Source organism: Sceloporus occidentalis, unplaced genomic scaffold (genome assembly GCF_023333645.1).
Source record: "Sceloporus occidentalis isolate IW3139 unplaced genomic scaffold, rSceOcc1.0.p SCAF_1, whole genome shotgun sequence".
Lineage (NCBI taxonomy): Eukaryota > Metazoa > Chordata > Lepidosauria > Squamata > Phrynosomatidae > Sceloporus > Sceloporus occidentalis.
The window spans coordinates 33849868-33870367 of NW_028316981.1; the positions used below are offsets into that span (position 1 = coordinate 33849868).

The window sequence follows — 20500 nt, forward strand, 5'->3', positions numbered from 1 at the left end:
CCCAAAGGGTGCTCAACAATGGCTCCTTTTCATCCTGGAGAGAAGTGACCAGTGGGGTCCCACAGGGCTCTGTCCTGGGCCCAGTGCTATTCAACATCTTTATCAATGACCTGGATGACAGAATTGGGAGCATTCTTATCAAATTTGCAGATGACACCAAATTAGGGGGAATAGCTAATACCCCAGAGGACAGGATCAAGATTCAAAATGACCTGAATAGACTAGAAAGCTGGGCCAAAGCTAACAAAATGAAATTCAACACAGAGAAATGTAAGGTATTGCACTTAGGGCGGAAAAATAAAATGCACAGATATAGGATGGGTGACACCTGGCTGAATGAAACTACGTGTGAAAGGGATCTAGGAGTCCAAGTAGACCACAAGTTGAACATGAGTGAACAGTGTGATGCGGCAGCTAAAAAGGCCAATGCTATTTTAGGCTGCATCAATAGAAGTATAGTGTCTAGATCAAGAGAAGTAATAGTGCCACTGTATTCTGCTTTGGTCAGGCCCCACCTAGAATATTGTGTCCAGTTCTGGGCGCCACAGTTCAAAAAGGACATTGAGAAACTGGAGTGTGTCCAAAGGAGGGCGACAAAAATGGTGAAGGGTCTGGAGACCATGCCGTATGAGGAACGACTTAGGGAGCTGGGGATGTTTAGCCTGGAGAAAAGAAGGTTAAGAGGTGACATGATAGCCCTGTTTAAATATTTGAAAGGATGTCATATTGAGGAGGGAGCAAGCTTGTTTTCTGCTGCTCCAGAGAACAGGACCCGGAACAATGGATGCAAGCTACAGGAAAAGAGATTCCACCTGAACATTAGGAGGAACTTCCTGACAGTAAGGGCTGTTAGGCAGTGGAATGCACTTCCTCGGAAGGTGATACAGTCTCCTTCCTTGGAGGTCTTTAAACAGAGGCTGGATGGCCATCTGTCAGGGATGCTTTGATTTGGATTTCCTGCATGGCAGGGGGTTGGACTGGATGGCCCTAGTGGTCTCTTCCAACTCTACGATTCTATGATTCTATAATCATATTGTTGATAAAATATGTTGTCCCCATAACTAACTTGGGTTTTTAGTAAATTAAAGTAAACTTGTCAAGACAACCCCATGATAGAGTTACCATAACTTGGAAACAACTTGAAGGCATACCACAGCTACATCTGTATACTGGCAAGCTCAGATCATATAGTTTCTTTGGTACTTCATTCCTTTTCCATCCTCCAAAGCCATTCCCAATTTTTAAAAAGGGTGATTTTTTTCCAAGCAATTTTTGCCAGAAAACTGAATAGAAAATCCCCCAAATGTTTGTCAACACCCCATCCACGCAACACTGTGAACACGCTGCTGCTCCAAATGTCTGTTTTCCTATGTGGCCCCTCTCAAAATGGTGACATGACATTACTTCCAGTCACCATTTTGAGAGGGATTACAGAGGAAAACAGGAGTATATTGGACTAACTGTGTGGGTGGCTGGGAAGGGAGTCAGAGACCTTGCCCTCCATGCAGTTGCCAACTCCTGCTCTGGAATTTATGTATTCTGTACATAAATATTAAAATATGGAATGAGAAAGCTATCAGGAAGGATGAAGACACGTTCCTCACTTGTGACTCAGCTTTTTACAAAACCAGGGAAGAAAGAGGAGGATGGACATAAAAATATTACTTTCCTGATCACTGGCAAAAGTCTTCTTTTGCAGCTCTGTAAATGGCATAGATTCTAGACATGTTTTGCCGAAAAAGAATTTGCTGTCTGAGTTTTGGCAGTCCTTATATTGTCATTGCATTTCTTTCAAGTCATTCCTTTTTATTTTTCCTTTCCTTCCTACCCTTGCTGGGGAAAGGGGAGCAAAACCTCTTGACCATATGGGGCAACTGGCCTGCACAACTGTCTCTAAACCACTGTTTTTAATTGAGACTGTTGGTTTGTTTAAGTTTAACCATGTGTTTTAACTGCTGGGGTGATGTATGGAGGCTCAAAACAAAGCTACACCTGTTGAACCAAACAAAGGCCTTCAGTACTAGGAGGTGAGCTAGTTCTCTCCTGAGGCTGTTTACACAGAGCTCCTCTTCCAGTATTTATTTTAGAGTTTTGTAAAGGGAGATAATTTGGAGGGCAAAGTCGTCTTGCTTCAGAAACAGACAGAACCTGAATAAACAAATGCTTGCTGCAGATTAGTAAGAACATCTGTATTTTTTAGATTGTTTTGAGAGTGCATACCATTTTTTTTTCATTTTAGGGGCTCTTTTTCTTGTTTCTCTCTTCCCCCTCCTTCTCATTTTTTTTTAAATGGCAACAAAAGATGGAGCATGGAAGGCACAGCTGCACTAGGCATGACATGCCACTGTTTTAATTTTAAGTTTTAAAGCCTCAGCAGAAGAGTGGTTTTATTGTATCTTAGGAGAGAATAAAGCCACATGCAAATTCCAGCCATGGACATCTGTTTCCTCTTGATGTGCAAGAATTCTAGCATTTTGAAGGCTATTTCAGTTCTTAAGGAGTCTGCCTTGCTCATATTTTGCCACTCTTCAGTGTGCTTTGCCGGTTGCCTTCCTTTCAAACCCTGTTCTGCATTCCATCAAACCTGTTGTTATGCCATGAAGACTATTGTTCAGCCATCCATTTTATATGTTAGATTACGCAGTTGTCTCCCTGCTTATTTTCTTATTTGTAGGAATTAAATGCAGCAGCATCTTCCAGTACTTTTCACATTCTTAGACTTTGCCTTCTATTGTAGTTTTTTTTTTAAAATTTAGAATAGTGTAGTAGTTTGTGTAGTTGTATCGCACCTGTATGTATGAGCTTCTGCTTCCTGAGGTATTATTATTATTATTATTATTATTATTATTAAACTTTAAAACAGGGATGAGAAATGTGTGGCCTTTAAGGTTTTATTGGACTATAATTCTCACATCGTTCAACGTTGGCAATACTAGACCTGGACCGGTTAGGAGTTGTAATCCAGCATCTGTAGGGCAACACATTCTTCATCCCTGTTATAAAGCACAATAACCTTTTGTGAATGGTGGATCCTCCCCCTGCTTCTCTATGTCCTGCTAGAGAAAAGCAGGATGGTTTGTGTGATTTTTTCCTTCCCAGGCTGCTGATTCCCATCCACTCCCTTTTATCTATTCAATGGATATTCCCACACAAACATCAAGAGCTAGATTGAATGGAAAGAGGCAATCCCTGGGTCTTAAATTGATGGGAAGGTTTTGTTTGGTTCCTTTGACCATCTACAATCCATTGAGTTGGTGGAAGTGCTAGTTAATGGTAGCCCTGAATTTTGGGGGTTACATATACTGGATGATTACGTTCAAGCCATTAACATATAAATAGTATTAGAATTGCAAGAAGAAAGGTTTTCAGGTGTAATATTTTGACTTTTCCCGGACATGTCTGGACTAAGATAGCCTGATGAACCAGGAATTTTAACATGGTTTTAGATCTGATTAAGGCAAGTCACATGCTCTCGGCCTCATAGTAATGCAATGGTAAACCTCCACTAAACAAATCTTGCCAAGGAAACCCATGATAATTTTGTCTCCGTAAGTCAGAAATGAATTGAAGGCACACAACTACAGCAACAACAAATCTAATTGAAAGAAGTTTAAGTGCAGATTGGGCCAAGTTAACTAGCAGAAGATGATAGAACAGTACAGCACTTTGGCTTTCACAGTTGTTTGGGCCTATTAATTGTCTTGCAGTTGGACTGGCTAAACAATCAGGCAGAATATGTTTGTGTGTGTGTGCACTTTCTGTAAAGTATACACCATTTCCTCTGTAAAAAATAAAGGAAGGGAATATTTTATTAATAAACTCTTCAGCACTATTTGTCTAAATGAAGAAGTTAAAAATAAAAACAAAATAATATTTTGGTACTTTTAAGATTAACATTTGATTGTAAACTTTCATGGGCCAGAACATACTGGCCAAACTAGCCGTGTGACACTAGACTTGAAGTGCTGTGTTTTAAAAAAAGTGATGCATGCAGAGGATTGTCGAGAATCACTTTCTCATCTGCTGTTTCCTTGAGGATGATTTTGCCTTGGGGTTTTTCAAAGATAAAACAGCATAAAAAAGGAGCAAGGAAGGGGGAACGGGGGGGGGGAGGAAATGTGGTAGCACTTTTAAGATTAACTGATTTTTATTTTTGCATGAGTTTTCATGGGAATAAAACCATTTCTTCAGATGCACTGGGTTTTTTTTGGGGGGGGGGATGCCATGGCAAGGAAGGATAGTTAACATCCTACCATGCACACTACTGTTGCAATGAAAATTGGTTCAGTTATGGAGTATTTCATACATATAAAAAGTGACACTGCAAGTGAAGTGAGATGTTCAGTAGCATCCTGTCTATCTTGGTACTGAGAGGTTTGTTATATATACTTTATGAATGAAAGAGATGCCAAAGAGGAAAAAATATTTTATCACTTGTGAATGAAAGGCTAAGCAATGGAAGACGTCATGGGTTAGTTAGTATGTCATGGACCTGTGTAATGCAGAGATGCATGCATATATCCAAGGAAACAAATACAAGGTACCATCAGACTGGGTGAGAGCAGTTCTGATCTAGATTGTAGGAGGGATAAATTGCCATAGCAAATTGAAAAGCATAAACAAATACCTAAAGACCTGTGGGTTTGTTTTCATGCACAGCTTCTTCGGGATTTCTTACAAAGGGAAGATAGTTTACTGTATGTATGTTCTTTTTCAGAAAAGTGTCTTTGGTGAAATACTAGCAGTGCTCTGAGGCTCAGTCCCAGAGACAGTCAGCTGATGTTGGTTCAGTCCAATTGCTGTAGCTGGAGAGCATGTTCACTATTATGTGTTAATTTGGTAACACATACAGCCATTAGTTGTAACACAAATGAGTATTGTGTCTTAAAATAGGTACAGTTGGAGTATAACATATACAGTCTTTAACAGCCTCTATACTATATAAAACAAGGTTGGGTTAATTTTGAGCAACACAAACGAGTTTTAAACTGGCAACATTGGTTGCCACAAATTGGATAATATTATTTATTATTATTGATGTTACTGAGTTGAAGCGTATTTGTCCAAGAGAACATGGGCCATGCTAATCTGTAAAACATTCTAAAATAATGGCTGTCCGTCTGGAAGTAATTCCGATGTTAGTCAACTCTGCTGAATAATCAGTCCAGCTATATAACATCAAGCCAGACAGGCGGAGAGAGCTGGTATTTTGGTGTCTGTTTTCTGTGAACATTGTAGGAGAGTTGATGGAGCCAGCCAGTATTTCGTTGGCAGAAAGCTATCCACATGTGCAGAACACATTTTCACTGTTGTTTTAACATATTTCAGGTGTAAATATGAATGCTTGGCAGGGCGTGATGATCTTCTGTTTCGGTGATTTCTTTAGGAAAATAATCACAAAATGCAATCAGTCTACAAACCACCAAAAAGAGAAGAAGCCCTTTTTGGAGCAAGACTGTTGTAATCGCCCTAATTGTGGTATAGCTGTAAAAAGGCTTGTGGTGAATCCAATCAATTTTTGTCACTCTTGGAATGACCTCGTAAAGAAAGCGCTCTTTGTATCTGGGATTCAGTGTTAGGGCCTCCTTCTCCCACCCCCCCTTTCAAAGGGTGTTCTGCTAAAATGCTGTCAAAAAAAATCTTCTAAAAGAGAAGATTTGAAGAATGCAACTTTTCTTAAATTTCACTATTTTGAGAAACTGCAAATGGATTGTTATTAGGCTTCCTCTCACTCTTTGTGAGCCTTTTTGGACAATTAGGAAAAACACTGCATGAATCCTAACCATTAACCTCTAAGTTAGTGTCCTAGAATTCTTTGAGAATCCCAAAATATTTGTGAGTTTTTCTATTTTTCTTCCCCCCCCCCCCCAAAAAAAAAAAAAAAAAGATGTTTGCACCAGCAGTAGGAGGACTATGAAAATGCTGAGAGTGATGGGAATGTGAATTTGAATATGGTTTCAACCTTTTAATATATATGACAGATCTGTGGCACAGTGGTTTGAGTGTTGGACTATGACTCTGGAGACCAGGGTTTGATTCCCAGCTCAGCCATTTAAACCCATTCAGTATCCTTGGACAAGTCACATGCTCTCAATCTCAGGGGGAGGCAGACCTCCTCAGAACAAATCTTGCCAAGAAAACGCCATGATAGGTTTCCCTTAGGGTCGCCATAAGTCGGAAACAGCTTGAAGGCACACAGCAGGTTGGTCTGCTTCTGTATGTGTTGGTTTCACATGTACTCATTTGTAAATCTGTTCTGTCCTGCTTCTTCATTAATCTGCAAAACATGAATCTGCATAACAGGAAAATTCTGTTTAAATGCATATTTTGAATATATTTTATCTCAAAATATGCATTTCTAAATGAATTTTATCTGAATCTACATAATTGTGTAGATAAACATACACATTGGTAGATTTTGTGGTAAGAAATACATAACAAAGGCAGGTAAGTGTGGATAGCAACTATTTTTCAGTTTGCACTTTAGTCTGGGAAGTCAGATCATTTTGCTTAGTACTGTAGAATGAATGAATCGTGAGCATCTCTAAGATCTTGTCATCACTGGCCCCATCCTCCTAGGAAAGGCTGTAAGGAAAAACATCTCACAGTAGTGTGAAGTTACAGTTCATTCTAACTTCAGAAGCCACTGTTTGTTCAAAAGTTCCATGGCCACAATGACAAGACAATAAATTGCTGGAGAATTCAGACATCCCTACTATTTTGTGGGCAGCTCACTGATAGTAACGCTAATGTTCAGATTCCATGACAACCAATTTTCTCTCGCAACTTGCATTTTCCTATTGTTTGAAGTGCATAGAATAAGATGAATGGTTAATTTAATGAACAGTGGTTAATCAGTAGTTATTAGGGTTATCAGGGAATTCCTTTTTTTATTGTTCTCCCCTTTTGAACAATGATGAGTTTACTATTGGTAGCTGCCTCAGGAAGTAGTGGCTTCAATGGCTATCTGTGTGTCTGTCCTTTCACTGCTCAGCAAAATGAATGAAAAAGAAATTGAAAAGACAATACTAGGGATGATTACCGTGATAAAGCTAATAAAGTTTTAAGAGGGTTGTTCTCTCAAGAGACAACAGTTTCACAAGGACAATACGGGAGAAATTACATTGCTGTGTGAACTATGTTTGGGTCTTTGTACAACATACAAACTTTGTATAGCATAGCTCAAGCTATCATGGCGCATACTTTATATGTTTTACCACACAACTGATGGATAAAAATTGGTGATGATATTTGCTCTTAGTGCATGTAAATATAGACCAATAAGATTTAGTAGTGAATCCCTGATTTTCCAGATTTCTGTTCTGAAAATGAAATAAGAAGCTGGAACTATTCTGGTTCAGAGTTCAGAACTATATGCTGCATTGTATATGAGCAAGTCTATAAACAGTAGAAAGTGCCATTCTTTTTTCCAGTGGAAGATTCAACCCTAGTCTCCTGGAATTTTAGTCCAACCCTTAAACCACTACACCATGCTATCTTTCTTAGTATTTCTCTTAGTTGCAGTAACATCTTGGTCCACAGGAAGAACAGTGAGAACTACTGACATTCTGCAGATAGAGTTATGGAACCACAAGGATGAAAAAAAAAATAACTGAATTAGATTTGGCCACAATTCAAAATGTAATGTGGGCATGCAGCTTAGTTCACTGTGATCATCAGCTCTTTCTTACTTAAAGTACTCTTGTAAGGTAAAATATATTTTTTATTCCCAAGATAGCAAAACTGGATTCCATACTATGGAGATCAGAATGTTTTACTGTAAGACCAAGATCTAGACTACATCTGTGAAATATTTGCTTTGTAAATGTGTCTGCCGTCTTGGATGGGACACTGAAGATCCAATATAAGCATTAACACAAGCTGCAGAAGAGCCATAGTTTAATGTTAGAATGCATGCTATGTGGATATAAGACCTGAGTTTAAATCCCTGGTGTCTTCAATAATGGATCTTGGGTGGTTGGAGTGGAAACTTGGATTGTAAATGGTTTCTGCCCCTCAAAATGCACAGAACTGCCTTTACGGGGTAATAATAAGCAACTGTCTACATTTCATGTTGAAGGCGTGAACAATTATGTTAAGCTTGGTATTACTGTATACCAAGACCATTAACATGAAGTCAAATCAGAGATAGATGTATTCTGTCTCTCCCCTGCCTCTCCCCCACTTATGTGTAGAAACATATACACTGAAGATTCATGATTTCATCGATTCTTTCACTGATGCAGTTGGCAACTATTTGACACTGTTGTTGGATGTGGCCAGTTCACTATCTGGTAACCAGGCTTCTGATGATAAACCCCCTAGTACTTAGCTAAGCTGGTTCCTGAACTTCAGACAAACGTCTCTGCACTACCCTTTGCCTCTGAGTGCCCAAAGTCAGGGCCAAACCTTGGTGAGACAGCTCTGGCAGCCTATATGCATTTCTGTGGTGGTCACAGAACTAGGGGTGAAATCAGAATGATGATCAACTGGGCAGTCTTAGTAGAGATGAAATGTTTCACCATCTCTCACACTCAACTGCACAGAAGTCACCTATGTCTGTTAGGTGAGTTTTTAAATAGGACTCTAGTATGTAAAATATTAATTGAAGTGTAAATATTATCTGTTATTCATATATAATACCCATATATTACTAATTATATATAATATTCATTGTTTGCTTCTGTTTGGTCTGGAGAAGTTTAAGAAGCTCAGGGTCGAATTGATGCCACACTCTTAAACCATTTGAAATCCTGCCCGTTTTATGGATCTATTGTCCATGTATTTTCAGTCGTATATTGTCAGTCACAGGAAGATTGTTTGGTTTTCATAAAATGGCAGCCCAGTTGTTCAAACTGTTGAATTTTACATTTCCATGCATGTAATAATAGAATTTGGGTTGACTTCCTTCTGTGTCAGCACAAGGGCAACACTGTTTGTTTATTTATCTTAAGCTGGGCACTTCTTAGATAAGGTAATGCTGCATTTAATTGTACAGGGCAAGGTGATCATCCAGTTAATTCCACCTCAAAAATGATGCATCCTTTCACAAGTCTGTATCTCTCCTCATAAATGTATTAGACCTTCTGCTGTAAAATGAACAGCTATTTGGCACCTGAAATTGGGGACAGGAAGAAATTTAATCGCGGCACTTGGGTTTCATGGCCCTGATAAATAAGAACCGTGTTTGACCTTTACTGTGGGGCTATGAGATGCCACAAGGGAAATTCTTCCTTGTTTGTGATGAGAAGCTTCCTATGAGATTTCAGTTTGTCAGCTCAATGTACAGCAGTGGCATTGATTTCTTCTCAGTGCCACTTCCTGCCAGACTAGATAACAAATTTCCCATGGCAGGTGTCTGTCAAGCTTAGTTTTGCCTGGCAGAGGAATGGTGTAGACTCATTTATTAATCATTAGCTGCAACCTGAAGAACCAGACAATAATCTTTAACTCTTGTGGTGTTGAAAAACATGGGGGAGGATGCAGAGCAATAGAGACCTTTCTGTCTACTTGGTAGTAGACAGTAGAAATGAAGTGGAAGATGTTAGAACTATAACATATTAGACTTTTCGTTCCATCTTCATAGATAAGCTTTTATGTGACTATGTCTTTCCAGAGAATGGTACTTTCACCCAAAACAGAACAAAAGCCCAGAGAGAAACAAAAGAATCCTTTCAGTTTCATCTCTGTGATCCAGAAGGACCAGAAATGAAATGTATTTCTGACATTCATATGGTTATAGGCTGTTTTGAAGGGGGGTGGTAAGGAACCCTGCAATCCAAAATAGCCATTACTTCATGACTAGACTCATAGAATCATAGACTTGGAAGAGACCGCAAGGGCCATCAAGTCCAACCCCCTGCCATGCAGGAAATCTCAATCAAAGCATCCCCGACAGATGACCATCCAGCCTCTGCTTAAAGACCTCCAAGGAAGGAGACTCCACTACACTCCAAGGGAGTGCGTTCCACTAAGTCAATTCTAAGCAAGAAGAGTACTTAGAAGTCAAATTCTATAGCATATCTTGTTGTCTGTTGCCTATAGCCGCCATTCCACCAAACTGCAGCAGAGGGAGAAATGGGAAAACAGGGCTATTCCGTCAGCTATCCCTCTTGAACTGAATCAAGATGATGTTTTCAGGAACTAATATGTAATTTTAAGAACTGAAGCTTGAGTTTCTTTTCCCTTCTCAGCCATTCTCCCTCTTGGGTCATGTCTTTTAGATCATACCCCTTCAGAGAGACTGTCTTGTTTTGTTCCTGATATCATGTAAGTCTTTTTGCAGGGGTGGGGGTGGGGAAACAGTGTTTAAAAAGCATCCACCAATACCTTCAGAAGCCATTAAAAATAATTTGGAATTCTGGGCCCCTACTCTGGCATCTCTTTTCATCTGTATTGACAATGATAGTCAAGCACCTAAGGGCTTGGGCTTGCTATCATCGTTCCCATATTTAAAAAAAGGAAAGAAGAATGATCTTGGCAATTAGTTTCCTCAATATGATCAATTAGTCTCCTTAATATGATCAGACCAATTAGTCTCCTCAATATGATCAGCAAGCTCTGCTCAAGACAGTTACAATGAAACTCGAGGACTGGCTGGAAAAGAAAACATAATTGCAGAGGAACAATCTCTCTCTATGTTGGCTTTATAGACTTTAAACCAGCTTTTGACTTTGTGTCTAGAACCAAACTAAGGGAAAAATTGGAGGCTTCCTTGATTGACTGGCTTCTACTATACCTAATTCGTATGGTGCATGAAGGGATGCAATCCTCACATCAGTGACATGGTGGGTCATCTTAACAACACAAACTTCCATCCTCTGAAACTAGAGGGAAGGCATAGCTCAGCTCTGCTTTATGCAGATGATGCAGCGGTACTTTCAAGAACACCCATTGGCCTAAAAAGAGCACTCACAGTACTGCAGAGAAGATCAACTTAGAACTCAGTGATCAAAAAATCATGGCATTTGCTAAAAGGCCCAAGTACCATAATCGGAATATAGATGGCCACAAGATCAAACAGGTCTCCTGCTTCAAATATCTTGGGGGTAACCTTTCATGTTAGTGGTGGTAGGAAAGTGCATGTGGACTATGCTGCTGGTAACACATAGAGGAGTTCAACAGCCATCCTCAAATTTCTTACGACAAGAGGAAGCCAGTATATATTGGCATCACTCAAACTTTTCAAAGCCAAATCGGTTGCACAGCTGCTTTATGGATCCCAACTGGGGCCCCTCCCCAACTCTGCACCATGAGCAATAGCAATAGCAAGTACATTTCTATACCGCTTATCAGTGCACTTAAGCACTCCTTAAGTAGTTTACAAAACGTAAGCTCATTGCCTCCAACAATCTAATTTTAGTGACCTCAGAAGGATGCAAGCCTGAGTCAAGCTTGAGCCCTTTTGCTGGTATTGAACTAGCAACCTTATGGTTTGGAAGTGAGTGGCTGCAGTACAGGCATTTAACCACTGCACCACCAGGGCTCCTATGCACCGCCAGAACTTGTCCAATCCAAATTTCTAATATCCGCATTCCAAGCTCCAAAATGTGCCTCTAATTCCACATTGAGACTGGATTCAGGCTTAATGAAAATGGAGGCCAGAGTGTGGGTGACCATACTCAGCTACTGGCTCAGACTAGCCTTTTTCCTCCCAGCCTTGCTCCACTTACCCCGACTGATGAATTCCAGTCTACATGGAAACAGACAGTGATGACTAAAATTTCATCACCCAGCTTCTCTCCAGATCTTTTGTTTGGCATGGGATATGATAAGGCTAACACAACCATCAAACAATGGGTGATAGATATAGACTGACATCTAGACCTAGCTAGCGCCCCAACTTTTATGGTTAGTAACTCCAACAGATACTTGGCATCACCTATGGAATATTTAGCAAAACTCAAAGTACCTAAACAGTGGAGTGCCTTGACTTTGGTTAAATGCCATGGCCTCCCATCAACTGTCCTTGAAGGCTGATACAAGGAGATCCCCTTCTCAGTCAGATTATGCCCCTGTAACTCTGGTCATATAGAGACAACAGAGAATGTATCACTCCAGTGCTCATACTACAAGGACCATAGAGTTCTGCTGGAGAACCTAGAACTTCCTAGAGAAAACACTTCTTTAGGTGTTTGTGGGTCCTTCAGCATGATTCTGTGATCAACATCTGGCAGATGTTGACCATAGAGTAGCACTGGAGGATCTGGAGATTCCTAGATAGGTGTTCTCTTAGGTAAAAAGAATAGTATGTTTTTTATTTGCTGTTTTTCTACATTCATGGGGTCCTTCACCCCTAATATTAGTGAATGGGGAGGGACCACTGTAAAAGCCCCTGGGTTTAAACCAAACGTGAACAGATTCTGGACTAATTATATTTCTTAAGAATGAATGAGAAATAATAAATAGCTGGACAGTGAAAAAAGCTGATAGGAAGAAAAGCAGCTCATTTGGGATGTGGCAGAGAAGAATTCTGAAAATACTGTGGATTGCTAAAAAGACAAATAAATGGTTCCTAGAACAAATCAAGCCTGAATTTTCCGTAGAAGCCAAGATGACTAAACTGAGGTTGTCATACTTTGGCCATATCATGAGAAGAAAGGACTCACTAGAAATGTCAAAAATACTTGATAAACAGGAAGGCACTAGGAAAAGAGAAGAACTGCATTCCCAGTGGATAGATTCAATCAAGGAGGCCATGGCCATGAGTCTGCGAGACCTGAGCAGGGTGGCTGAGGATAGGTTGACTTGAAGGTCCCTTATTCATAGGGCCAGCATAAGTTGAAGGCAGTTAAGCAACACAAACAATAAATAGAATAATAAATAGAAATACTGATTTTATCCACTGCACATAAGAAAACTCAATACATGGGATATTGGCAGGGCTGTTGGAAGGGCTGTGTAAATTGTTCATTGCAGAAAGATCATTGTCCTCTCCTAGATCAGTTAGGAGAGAAAGTCATAGCCATGAGGATGAAGAAGAGTTTACATTATAGCAAACTTGCTTTTTATTATGCTGATTTTCCATTTTTGGAAGTTGAAACTGAAATAGAGACAGATGATGATTTCGACAAATAGCAAGATGCAGGTGGGTAAGTCTTTTTAGTGAATATATACATTAGATTAATGTAAAGCATTTACATCTGTTTCTGTGTTGCTGTTTTTTCAAAAATGTATGTATTAAGTTAGTCATCTTCATAATTTAAAAAATAACGCATAAACAATTCATGCCAGGGCTCTTGAGTGCATTTTAGCATCAAGTTAAATTAAATGTCACAATAAATGGCTGGCTCTCTATTTCACTCTTCTTTATTATATGTCTGTATAGATTTCATAGGACAGCTATGGTCTGTGATGTAAACTTGAATGAGCTGAAGCCTGTCGTGTTGACAGTCATGGTATAATGATGTTTTACGTTTAAAGTTTATATCGCCTTTATAGAACACAGTTTTTGTAAAAACACTTTATGGACATGATAAAACAACAAGATAAAATAATGAATATGCTAAAATAACAATGGCTACAGTCCAGTATACAGTTACACACGCTGAAGGCATGTTGATTGAGAGGGGAAGAAGCAGAAATCCTTTGAGTGTTTTTATCCAGTGGAAGTGACTAAAATACTTATGAAGAATAATAGTGTGTGTGTGTGGGGGGGGGGGGCTAGAACCTTTGGCTGCAGCTATATTGCAGAATTAATGCAGTTTGATAATGCTTTAACTGTCATGGCTCAATGCTACAGAATTCTGGAATTTGTAGTTTTGTGAGATATTTAGCCTTCTCAGAGAGCTCTTATCCCAAAAGAAACTTCAAATCCCAGGACTCTATAGGATGGAGCCATGACAGTTAAAGCAGTGTCAAACTGCATTAATTTTGCAGTGTGGCAGCAGCCTTCTTTCATTTAAGACATTCGAGAAATGTATGGTTTTTTCTGGTGTATCTTGTTGGTAATAGCTGGCAGCTACGAAACATCCTCAAGCATCAGGTTGAGACATTGAGCAGGTTGAGCAACCCATAAACATTGGGTTAAAGCTAGTATTAGTCTCAACTAGAACAGACTCAATTAATATTATATAAATGTTCATAAATAAATCCCGTTCATTTCCATGGTTCTGCTTTCATCGGGATTAATGCTGGAGTTCCCTGAAAATCCAGTGGACCAGCTATACCATCATAACCTCACCAATTAAGAATGAATTCATTCAAATACATTTCTCTCTGCAAGGTAGATTTGCCATCATCTGGTAGTACCATCTTGTTCTGTGAAAGGACTCCATGTACATTTTACTGATGATAGGACGATGTTTGATTTCTGACACTGGTTGGATAAGTGGCAGGTTGCAGATCTGGGAGGAGTGGTAAGCAGCAAAGCATGCCTTGTATATCCACTCACAAAGCCAGATATCTTCTATAAACAGGCTATAAAAGGTCATTATGCAATGGGGAAGAGTGGACATTGGACCCCTTGCCAGGATCCCAGCACCACCAGCAGTTATAAATCCCTTAATCCTTGAAAACTCAGAGGATAAAAAGGCGATAGGTCCATGTTTCACTGTTTAGGTGTGGGTTTTCTGGGGAAAAGCGAAACAGGTTATCTTCAGAGGTACATTTTCTAGCAGAGACAGCTTGGGTTCTTGAGTGATTAACAAGTTTTCTCTATTGCAGTGGTCAGTACTAACCCAAGTATAATCAGGTATTATATAATTTTCCTTAGAAAGTGTCAAAGTCTTTAGTTAATCCTTTGTGACAGCTGAGCTCTAAACCTGAGCTAGTGGTTCTTTGGCAGGCTGGGTTATTGTGCATAGCTTCTAAACCATCCCTTTTATGACTTTTCCAGAGTTTTAAGTCAAATTTACTATACTCAGTGGTGCCAGTTTGTACACTTTAAGCCCACCCTGGTTACAATACATTAACCTCTCAGCAGGGAATGAGCTAAACAAAGTCAAAGATTCTGTAGCAAAACCAGCTCTCTAGCAGCTGTGTTCATAATATAATCCTCCAAGATTTATAATTGTAATAAGCTACAATGCACTGAATGAACAATAACTTTTCCTAATTTAGTAAGCCAATGAACCAGTTTTGCTTATGTGACAGGTGTTTTCCCCCTTTCTCTTTCCCTCTCCAGATTCCTTTCTCTCTTGTACAGTTTCCTCTGTGGGAGTCCTTAAAGGTAAGTCACTTCTAAAAATTCTGAATATTAAAATTATTATAAATGGGAATGGCACCAAAACTAAAAAAAGAAAGAAAGAAAGAAAAAGTTAAGCTCCATGGTAAAAAAAAATCCATCCAAAATTCAGTAGCTTTTAAAAGAAGAGTCAGAATTGTATTTAAAGAAGAAGAAGAAGAAGAAACTAACTCTGGAAAACTGAAGTCAAATGAAAAACTACCGCAATAGTTGGTTACCAGTGTTTTGACAGTTTTTTTTTTTTTGAAAAGGAGTGATTGGATATCCTGAGTGTAAGGTTAGGCAGATGGTCACATTATAATCATGTCCTAAATTTTCCTATTTTTTTCTAAATGTTCTAAATTTTCCTAAATTTCCTTTTCTAAAACATTGGGTTCTCTCTCTTGATGGAACAGGATTACTATACAGCCATGCCTCACTTAAACAAACCATCTTACAAAGCCCCCTTTTAACAGTCTTTTTATGCCTGCTCATTCCCCCTTTTTGCTCTTTGACTTCTGTCTAACCAGAAGTTTTTTAGCAGCATCAGCATTGGGAAGATGGCAGGCTGGAGAAATGCAGCTTTTGGTGTTGGTTTGCAGTAGCATGTCTCCAGTAAATGATATAATAAATGAAGTTTGGGCTGGAAAAAAACATGATTCTGCTCTAGCTTATCCTACTGTATCTAGTTGTGCCTGTTTAAAATAGACAAAGAGCAGCTTTCTCCAGAATCCCTTACTGATCATGAGTGAACAGCAAAACAGAGACAGAAGAGGAGAGCAGATAAGCTTCACTCAGTAGCTATCTCCATCATGTTAAAAAAGCATAGATCAATAAGTTTATACACCAAAATTAAAATCTTATGAAAGAGGGATAGTAGTGAAAGAAAAGTTCATCTATGGATGCATTTTGGAAGAAACCTTCTAGAAGGTTGAAAATGTATTTGTTTGTTTGACCTAACCTGTAGAATCCCTTACTGGAGAGCCACAGGCTGATATTTTCTTTAGAAGCCAGGAAAGTCATCAACCAGTTTCTGCAGATGCTTTTAAAAATTATATTTTTAAACTAGATTGACTACTTATCTGACACGTTGATGGTCTTTCTGAGCACAGATGACACCCCCCCCCCCCCCGCATATGATGTTAAATCTACAACTCTCTTCTCTTCAGTCCTAGCCAACAGAGCCAAGGCTAAAGGATGCTGGGAATTGCAGTCCATCAAAATCTAAATTTAGTAAAAAGGAGCCCTGGTGACTCAGTGGTTAAATGCCAGTTCTGCAGCCACAAGTTTGTGAGTTTGATCCCAGGGTTCCAAGGTTGACTCAGCCTTCCATCCTTTCGTAGGTCAGTGAAATGAGTACCCAGCTTGTTGGGGGTGATTGGCTTACAGATTGTAAGCCACTTAGAGACTACTTAGTTCAGTATGAAGTGGTATAGAAATGTAAACTCCATTTGAGAAGTCTTAGGTTTATTATTGTTATCATTTCTTTGAAGATACCAACTACAGATGCTGGCGAAACGTCAGGAAGAAACTCTTCTAGAACATGGCCACATAGCCCAAAACCCCCACAAAAAACTATGGATGCCGGCCATGAAAGCCTTTGACTTCAAATTTATCATTGTTGTTTATCTGGGTCCAAGTGTGTGTTAGCTTGTCACAGAATTATTCTTTTTTAAGAGATTTGTAACAGTGGTGGCTGGTGGCTCCAATGCCAGCAGAGTGGTAAGTCTGTTCAAGGTTTTAGTCTGAATTATAAAGGAGCCATCCGAGATGCTGAACCCCATCCCCTTAAAAGGTTCAGCACAAAGAACAGTTTAGATTAAACCTGGCATGGATTACTGCCCCAATGACATTGGCAACACCAGTCACCACATGGGTGCGTGCTTGAATTAAAAAATAAAGTAGGCTATGGGACCTGTAGTTTAATTCATTGATTATTAGCTGTGGTCTTGCGGCAACCTTTTGTTTGGGGCAGTTCTATAAACTGGTTCCCCTTTTAAATCACCCTTTCGGCTATCTTCTGAAACAGGCAGTTAACTTAAATTGTAGCAGCGGTTTTGGACTCCAAGTCGTTTGCCCACTTGGAACTTGATGGAGACCACAAAATAATTTTACATAAACCACAAAACTGCTGTCAGATGCTAGTAGATTTCAGTCATTGCCAGGCCTTGCTTGACTGACATAAAAAGAAACCTGAGGTAGATTTTCCATTTCAAATTAGCCTGCTGGATGAAGCCCCAAAACAAAGCTTCCCATAAGAGACATCAAGAGAAGTGTGTTATTAATCATGTTTACATTATCCTAGTTTGCATTTCTCATTTGGGTTGATTGAAATTACTTGTTGCATTCTAATAGCAACCTAATTTGTTAATGCACTACAGGAACAGGACAACAAGAACGCTAGGAAATGCAAGGAAGATGCTAGAGAAGAATCAAATGTATTTGAATTATTTGTACATTTAGAAAAATATGTGCTATCACACAGCCATATTTTCAGGTCAGTTAACCATGAAGATAAGAACAGATTCAGTATGTCTGTATTGATACAGTCAATGACAAGCATTTGGGGGGGAAATGAGGTACATAGCATAAAATCATGATAAAGACAGGTTTAAGTATGTAAATAAATCAGTAAAAACACGTTTTTTAAAGCATAAAATCCGCATCCCTGATAAAAGGAAATTAAATGAAGAACAAATTAATAGCTCTGTAAAAAAATAAAAAAATATTTTTGCCATGTATTGGAAGGCTCCCCCGACAACACTGTGAAAATGGTGGTGAAAATACTTTCTCTGCTATCATGACCACCATCAAGCCATGATAATGGACTCTCATTTCTATTCTGTTGGACTCAACACAAATCTTACTCCCCTCTGTTCTAGCTGTCTTAATAATAATAATTATAATCATAATAACATTTATTTTTATCCCACCCCTCTGCGCAACGCAAAGTCTTCTAGCCTCTTGCTTAGCACTTACTCCTGTATAATACCTAAAAGCAGCTTTGTTCAGAGAAGAGGGCACTTGAAGGTGAATATCTATCTTATTATTATTATTATTATTATTATTATTATAACAATGAAAGTGGTGGGATTAATGCGAGGTGAGTAAAAGAGTATGCTGGCTCTAATGCGTGATTAGTTCCAGTCCATATGTGACCCACCCCTATGATCTCTCTGCTTTCTTATGATTTCCAGATTACAATGGTGGAGTTACACTGCAAGCCGTAACTGGCAAAATTCACCTTATGTGAAACTTTTTCAAGATATAGCACTACACTACACAATTACAGCACTACAGTTCCACTTTAACTGCATGGTTGCACCTACGGAATCCTGGCATTGTAGTTTGCAGGAGACACTTGAACTCTCTGGCTATATACTTCTCCCTGAACTGCAAATCCCATCAGCATTTCATAGGATGAAACCATGGCAATTAAAGTGGAATCATAGCACTATCATTGTTTAGTGTGAAACTGTTCCAGGACTAGTAGAAAGTATACATAGAAAAAATGAAAACGAAACTGCACACCATAATTTCTTCCTCCATAGTGTCAATAGGTATGTGGAATGCTTCATGCAAATTCTGTGACCTACAGCACTATAGAAGGCACAATATATAGTTTCAAGGGCATTCCACAAATGTTCAAAGTCACTTTCCATATTCTGAACATACTACTAAAAGTACTCTGTTTTAAAGAAGTTAGAATAATATTATTTATTTTATTTTAATTATTTAATTTATATCCCAGATTTTTTCTCAGTATGGAACCCAAAGTGGCTTATACTACAAGTTCAAACAAAAGGTAGCTAAAACAGTATGTGGTACAACTTTAATCTGGAATTCCAAAATCAAAAATACTCCAAAATCCAAAACTGTCCACATGAATGGCTGAGATAGTAACACATTTGCTTTCTGATGCTTTCTAATGGTTCAGTGTGCAAAAACTTTGTTTCATGTACAAAATTATTTAAAATATTGTCTATGAAATGTGTATAAGGTATATACCGGAAACATAAATCAATTTCATGTTTTTAAAGCTGCATCCCATTGCCCACAATATCTCACTTTATATATACACACACAAATATTCCAAACTCTGAAAAAATCCAAAATTCAAAACATTTCTGGTCCCAATCATTTCAGATAAGTGTTAGTCAGCCTATACAAATGTTTATAAAAATTAAACAATCCCATTACAACAATAATTTAAAACACACTGAAAACACAGTAAAAAGATAAAAACACAGCACATCCTTTAAAAAAGTCTTCTGCTGCAACAAGTTGAGCCAAGAGCCTGCACAGATGAAAAGGTCAGAGGGAAAAGAATTGCCCCCATTTTGATATACCAAGACCTTGAACCAAAGTTTGTCTATCCCAATCCCATCTGAGTAAAGATACACCCATTGCACCCCTGGGCATAACTGTGCCACAGAACCACTTTACAGCTCTAGTTAAGGTTCGGTTTGCTTTCTCCTTCCCACGAGACAGGCTTCACCACAGTGGGGTTGAGGGCACTGCAACTCTTTTGTTCAAACTCCCTTCTCTGGCTTTAAGGGTTAAGACTGGATGGTTAGCATGGTTAGAGATCAAAACTCTCCTAGTGCAGTTCACCAGAGTTGCCCCTTCCATCACTTGCATAAGGCAGCTTCCCAGCAGAAAAGAATGCCCCCAGAATCATCTGGTGGTCAGGGAAAGGGAGGGGATGCCTTGGCAGCATCTAGCTGCAGTTTTGTAGTTTTGGAGAAGAGAACAGACATCAGATCCATCTCTTGATCTCTGGAAGGGAAACATCTGTTCTCTTCTCTTGGCTGTGGAAATGCAGACCATTCACTGCCCATTCTCACTCAACCATTCAGATTTGAAGAGATGCATTCCACCACTGGGAAGATGTCTTGCACAAGGTTTATTATACTTAATACATCATTCCATGTGTCTGCCTATGTGACCCCAAGAACTTCATGAGATTTTAATTTTATTCCATTTCTCTGCCACTTTTCTTAGGCAAGGAATCCTTGGAGGTAGTTTCTTCCTCTGAAATACAGCCTACTGCATCTGGTATTCATTGGCGGTCTCTCATCCAAGTACTAACCAAGGCTGATCCTGTCTAGCTTCCAAAATCACACAGGATATGCTGCCTTTGGGCTATTTAGGCCACTTCCTTCTATAATGCTCTGAAAATAATGTTCCCAAAATTCCAGAAGCTGACATAACCCTAGATTAATCACCAAGAAGAATGCAGACAAACTGAACCAACGGCCAGCCTTTATACTGGTCAAAGATGTCTACCACTTACTGATTGAAGACTGAATTGCAGGCTTCAAGCATGAGGGTGGG

At 39.1% G+C, this 20500-nt stretch overlaps 1 protein-coding gene across 2 annotated transcripts in view; it reads left to right on the top strand.

Annotated features, from left to right (window-relative positions):
* LOC149321299 (mitochondrial S-adenosylmethionine carrier protein-like) overlaps positions 1-20500 on the top strand; it is a 180788-nt gene that overhangs the window by 102368 nt on the left and 57920 nt on the right. For both annotated transcript variants that reach the window (XM_089519193.1, XM_089519200.1), the window contains exon 6: positions 15125-15169. In XM_089519193.1, the coding sequence (XP_089375319.1) occupies positions 15125-15169 (45 nt within the window). The remainder of the gene's footprint in view (positions 1-15124; positions 15170-20500) is intronic.